At 44.1% G+C, this 6,901-nt stretch overlaps 1 protein-coding gene across 1 annotated transcript; it reads left to right on the top strand.

Moving 5' to 3' along the window:
- The first annotated feature begins 2,523 nt into the window (after window positions 1–2,523).
- LOC146075065 (protein FAM200C-like) lies at window positions 2,524–4,461 on the top strand. Its single transcript, XM_083183919.1, has one exon. It carries the CDS (start codon window positions 2,524–2,526, stop codon window positions 4,459–4,461), a length of 1,938 nt encoding a protein of 645 aa, XP_083040045.1.
- Window positions 4,462–6,901: the final 2,440 nt, after the last annotated feature.

A 6,901-nucleotide genomic window follows, 5' to 3' on the forward strand; every position in this document is an offset into this window, starting at 1 on the left:
TGGTATACGATTTAAAATTGTATACCATCGGCTGTCATCACATAACATCGCATCGCATCGCATCGCATACCATTGTATGGCTTATGGTATGCGATGGGCGCCATGCTAGGAAACAAGTACCACATATCAATATGTATCTGCTGACATAAAAGAAGCATAGACCACAGCAAGTTTATAGGTAAAAAAAACTTTTATATAAGTTAATGATGGCTGGCCCATATAACCATTTTGACAAAATTCATTATATCCTGAACAATACATGCACATAAAAATGAAAAAGGTATATGAAACAAACACATAAATATAAATATATATATATATATATATATATATATATATATATATATATATATATATATATATATAGAATTTCGAAAAGAGGGCACTCACCAATTGGCAGATAAAATTTCTTATTTATTCAATTCATTAAAATATTGAACCTCAAACAGTCGTCAACGTTTCGGTCCGCATTTCAGACCTTCTTCAAGACTGACAGTGTAACAGCAAGAGATCTTACTCCAACAGAGACCTAATTCACACTGGTCCCATGGTGAACCTATATACCCACCCAGACAGGAAGTGCCTTCCCACAGCCAATACAATTTCACTTAATTCTAATATGTTAATACATAGACCCAGGCTAGCTTTAAACTACAACCTGACATGTGGTATATCATTAGGTGTACAAGATTCTAAGAGATGCCATCTAAAACGCTGCATATTCTAAACACATAGCCCACACAAGTATTCTCAACTATCGCGGCGTGTGCTCCAACTCCGTGGAAAGCACCGTCATCTTGATTCCGCTTGCGGCATTTGATTAAATTATAGCTGTACCTCTAATTACTTTATCCAGCCCATCAAGCCGTAAGGCTGGTACATATAGTGACTGCCCACAGTCCCCATAGTGGATGAAATCAGGCCGGGCCGCCGGACCGATCATCCGTGTAAGCACATTCAGTGTTTCCATAGTGACGCGTCACCCGGATATGACGCGTATATCCGGAACTCACTGAAGCACAGCGTTAGACGTTGCCCAGCAACCATCTGTTATAGGGAAACCGAACAAATCCGTGTTGTTAATATATGCATAGGGCTCAAATATACAGCGCTGTACCGGCATCTCTACAGGCTAGTATCAAAGTATATATCATGTATTTGTTAACATTGCTCAAGCCATCTAAAACGATCTTGTTTTACATCAGTGGGTACTCGATTCACCATGGTCTCAGCTATATGAATGTATAAGACTAGTTCAATAAGGACAAACATTAAACACATACATAACAGAACACGAAGAGTCAACCCATGGGTGTATTCACCCATAGATTGTTTTTATTGCTCAAGAGGGCAAAGAATTATTTTTGTCCTCCCTGCTCCACTGTATCTACAAAAAAAAGAGGGGGGGGGGGAGAATAGGTATAGTGATCAAAAGCTGGAACTATTTAATAGCATAGTCCTGAACGTGCTGGAGCCAAAGTAGATAACGTCCACATAATTGCATACTGACATTTATCCAGAGGTGCAGTCCAATGTCAACAACTAGGACTATTTAATAGCATAGTCCTGAGCATGCTGGAGCCAAATAGATAACGTCCACAAAATTGTATAATGACATTTATCCAAAGGTGCAGTCCAATGTCACAAGAATACACTATAGGGCAGGGGTCGGGAACCACTGGCTCGCGAGCCAGGTGTGGCTCTTTTGATGACTTCATATGGCTCGCCCATTATTTTAATTGGGCGGAGGCGTGGCGTGGCTGGCGCTCGGACCGGACGCGGCTGAGAGGAGCTCCCGTAAGGACCCTGGTAATCAGCCCTGAACCTGCCCTGATACCCACCCTTCTCGACCTCCCAAGGCCACCTACCACCATCCTGAATCCACCGACCCGAGCCGCGGAGCCGGAGTGCACTTTAAGGTGCGCTTGCAGGTTGTGGCCTGGTCCGGTGGTGGAAGCCGGGAGCTCAATTAGGAGAGGAGCCCGGCGGCATCTGTGTTCCCGCCCGGCGGTTCTACCGCCGGAAGATTCTCCTCAGCCTCACTCTCTGTGCCCTCACCTCCACCTTGTGGCCCCAAGAGACGCGGGGGAACCCGGCGGGGACCCGGAGTTTGTTTGCTGTGGCGTGGCTGACGCGCTGCGGCCTGTATGTGTGCTGGTGAGAAGGGGACTTGCGGGGACCCTGATAGGCAGCCAGTTCACTGGAGCTCCCGTATACCCCTTTATCCAAGCCCCTCCTGACTCCTTGCTGCTGTCAGATAGGGACAACAGACAGACTCCCTAAGGGGGTAGCTGCAGCAGCTAATGCCCAGGAGGAGACTCGAGTAGCCTCACCTCAAACCTACACTGGGATATGCCCTCTCTTATTTAAGATTTTGGGCCTGGCTTAATCAATCAGAGGAGACCCCTTTCTCTTCAGGTCCTGCGGTTGAAGAAAGCCTGGGTAGGGGCAACCATCCACAGCACCACCCCCCTACACTCTCAGCAGTTATAATCTACCACCGCTCACAGGGCCGCCCACAAGATGGCGAAAAGAAAAAAAGATGACGACTATCGTACATTTCAGGACGAATGGACCGAAGAATTTGCCTTTGTGGAGAGAGCAGGTTCTGCGGTGTGTCTAATTTGCAATGACAAAATTGCATCGATGAAACGGTCAAATATAAAGCGGCACTTCGACACGCGCCATGCTACCTTTGCATCAAAATACCCTGTGGGAGACAGCAGAAAGAAAGCGTGCCAAGAGCTACTGAGCAGGGTGCAAGCTAGCCAGCAGCAACTCCGCGTATGGTCCCGGCAAGGTGACTATAATTCCGCTAGCTTTGCTGGATCTTTAGCAATAGTGAGGAACGGAAAACCATTCACAGATGGCGAGTATGCTAAAAAGTTCATGCTGGATGTAGCCAATGAACTTTTTGATGATCTTCCGAACAAAAACAAGATAATCAAACGGATACAAGACATGCCTCTGTCGGCAAGAACTGTTCATGATCGTACCATCATGATGGCAAACAAAGTGGAGGAAACGCAAGTGAAGGACATAAATGCAGCGCCGTTCTTTTCCCTGGCTTTGGATGAGTCGACAGATGTGAGCCATTTGTCGCAGTTCAGCGTGATTGCAAGATATGCTGTTGGTGACACACTGCGCGAAGAAAGTCTTGCTGTTCTGGCAATAAAAGGGTCCACAAGAGGTGAGGATTTATTCAAGTCTTTCATGGAGTTTGCTCAAGAAAAAAATCTACCTATGGATAGACTTCTCTCAGTGTGTACTGATGGTGCTCCGTGTATGGTGGGGAAAAACAAAGGATTTGTGGCGCTTCTTCGTGAACATGAAAATAGACCCATCCTAAGTTTCCATTGCATTCTACACCAGGAGGCACTTTGTGCACAGATGTGTGACGGGCAGTTTGGCGAAGTGATGTCGCTGGTCATTCGTGTGATCAACTTTATTGTTGCCCGAGCCTTAAATGATCGCCAGTTTAAAACACTGCTGGATGAAGTTGGAAATAACTATCCTGGTCTGCTTTTGCACAGCAATGTGCGTTGGTTGTCAAGAGGGAAGGTGCTTAGCCGTTTTGCGGCTTGCCTGAACGAAATCCAGACTTTCCTTCAAATGAAAGGCATCGAGCATCCTGAGCTAGCCGATACTGAGTGGCTCCTCAAGTTTTACTATCTCGTAGATATGACTGAACATCTGAACCAGCTCAACGTGAAAATGCAAGGCATTGGAAATACAGTGTTATCCCTTCAACAAGCTGTGTTTGCTTTTGAAAACAAGCTAGAGCTCTTCATTATGGATCTTGAAACAGGTCGTTTACTACATTTTGAAAAACTGAGCCAGTTTAAAGATGCATGCACAGCAAGTGATCCCAATCAAAACTTGGATCTCCACCAGCTAGCTGGCTTCACATCCAGTCTCCTACAGTCCTTCAAAGCGCGCTTTGGAGAATTTCGTGAGCACGCTAGTCTTTTTAAGTTCATCACCCATCCAACCGAGTGTTCACTAAACACAGCCGATCTGAGTTACATTGCTGGTGTCTCCATCAGAGATTTTGAAGCAGAAGTGGCTGACCTGAAGGCCTCAGACATGTGGGTGAACAAGTTCAAGTCACTGAATGAAGATTTGGAAAGAATCACACGACAGAAAGCGGAGTTGGCGAGCAAGCACATGTGGACAGAAATGAAAAAACTTCAAACCGAAGACCAGCTGATTCTCAAAACTTGGAACGCGCTTCCTGTCACATACCACACACTGCAGCGTGTGAGTAATGCTGTGTTGACCATGTTTGGATCTACGTATGCATGTGAGCAGTCATTCTCACATCTTAAAAACATCAAGTCCAATCTACGATCACGTTTAACGGATGAAAGTCTCAACGCTTGCATGAAGCTTAACCTCACCAAGTACCAACCAGACTACAAAGACATCAGCAAATCCATGCAGCACCAGAAGTCGCATTAATGGTGAGTATTATAACAACATTATTTAAATTTTAATGTCAGTATAAAACGCCTCTGAATTTATTCTTTTAAATTTTAAAAGAATAAATTCAGAGGCGTTTTATATTGACATTTAGTTGAATTCACTTTTAAAATATATTATATGGCTCTCACTGAAATAAATTTCCGAATATTTTGCTTTCATGGCTCTCATAGTCAAAAAGGTTCCTGACCCCTGCTATAGGGCATATGCTCATTGAGCCCCCTCGGTGAACTCGTGTCCAACCTTTGTATCCATTTCAATTCTCTTTGCTTCAAGAGTTTCTCCCGATCGCCTCCACGTACTGGAGCGGGTACATGGTCAATAATCATGCTTTTAAGACTTGCAACCGAATGGCCCTTTAAAAAGAAATGGCGTGCCACAGGCTTATCGGAGCCTTGCTTCTCGAATGCCTCCCTTATCGAGCGCCTATGGTTAGCCATTCTTTCGCGAAAAGTTCTAGTTGTAAGGCCAACATAGTAAAAGCCACATGGGCATAGCAAGAAATAGATGATATACGTAGTCTGGCAAGAGACCCTGTGCTGTATTGGAATTCTCTGGTTGGTGTGTGGGTGTGCGAATGTCGATCCAACCAACATTGATCTGCACGTCGTGCACACACCAACCAGTGAATTCCAATACAGCACAGGGTCTCTTGCCAGACTACGTATATCATCTATTTCTTGCTATGCCCATGTGGCTTTTACTATGTTGGCCTTACAACTAGAACTTTTCGCGAAAGAATGGCTAACCATAGGCGCTCGATAAGGGAGGCATTCAAGAAGCAAGGCTCCGATAAGCCTGTGGCACGCCATTTCTTTTTAAAGGGCCATTCGGTTGCAAGTCTTAAAAGCATGATTATTGACCATGTACCCGCTCCAGTACGTGGAGGCGATCGGGAGAAACTCTTGAAGCAAAGAGAATTGAAATGGATACAAAGGTTGGACACGTGTTCACCGAGGGGGCTCAATGAGCATATGCCCTATAGTGTATTCTTGTGACATTGGACTGCACCTTTGGATATTATACAATTTTGTGGACGTTATCTATATCGGCTCCAGCATGCTCAGGACTATGCTATTAAATAGTCCTAGTTGTTGACATTGGACTGCACCTCTGGATAAATGTCAGTATGCAATTATGTGGACGTTATCTACTTTGGCTCCAGCACGTTCAGGACTATACTATTAAATATTTCCAGCTTTTGATCACTATACCTATTCCCCCCCCCCCTTTTTTTGTAGATACAGTGGAGCAGGGAGGACAAAAATAATTCTTTGCCCTCTTGAGCAATAAAAACAATCTATGGGTGAATACACCCATGGGTTGACTCTTCGTGTTCTGTTATGTATGTGTGTAATGTTTGTCCTTATTGAACTAGTCTTATACATTCATATAGCTGAGACCATGGTGAATCGAGTACCCACTGATGTAAAACAAGATCGTTTTAGATGGCTTGAGCAATGTTAACAAATACATGATATATACTTTGATACTAGCCTGTAGAGATGCCGGTACAGCGCTGTATATTTGAGCCCTATGCATATATTAACAACACGGATCTGTTTGGTTTCCCTATAACAGACGGTTGCTGGGCAACGTCTAACGCTGTGCTTCAGTGAGTTCCGGATATATGCGTCATATCCGGGTGACGCATCACTATGGAAACACTGAATGTGCTTACACAGATGATTGGTCCGGCGGTCCGGCGGCCCGGCCTGATTTCATCCACTATGGGGACTGTGGGCAGACACTATATGTACCAGCTTTACGGCTTGATGGGCTGGATAAAGTAATTAGAGGTACAGCTATAATTTAATCGAATGCCGCAAGCAGAAACAAGATAGCGGTGCGTTCCACGAACGCACGCCGCGATAGTTGAGAATACTTGTGTGGGCTATGTGTTTAGAATATGCAGCGTTTTAGATGGCATCTCTTAGAATCTTGTACACCTAATGATATACCACATGTCAGGTTGTAGTTTAAAGCTAGCCTGGGTCTATGTATTAACATATTAGAATTGAGTGAAATTGTATTGGCTGTGGGAAGGCACTTCCTGTCTGGGTGGGTATATAGGTTCACCATGGGACCAGTGTGAATTAGGTCTCTGTTGGAGTAAGATCTCTTGCTGTTACACTGTCAGTCTTGAAGAAGGTCTGAAATGCGGACCGAAACGTTGACGACTGTTTGAGGTTCAATATTGTAATGAATTGAATAAATAAGAAATTTTATCTGCGAATTGGTGAGTGCCCTCTTTTCAAAATTCTATATTGTGGACTTGTGCCTTGGAGTGAGCACTACCGGGATGAACCATTGAATTGTGTGCGGATTCCTATGTACATATATATATATATATATATATATATATATATATATATATATATATATATATATAAGGAAATCAAAGAAGAGACGCACCAAT

The sequence above is a fragment of the Crinia signifera genome, chromosome 1 (genome assembly GCF_055691185.1).
Source record: "Crinia signifera chromosome 1, ASM5569118v1, whole genome shotgun sequence".
In the NCBI taxonomy this organism is placed as follows: Eukaryota; Metazoa; Chordata; class Amphibia; order Anura; family Myobatrachidae; genus Crinia; species Crinia signifera.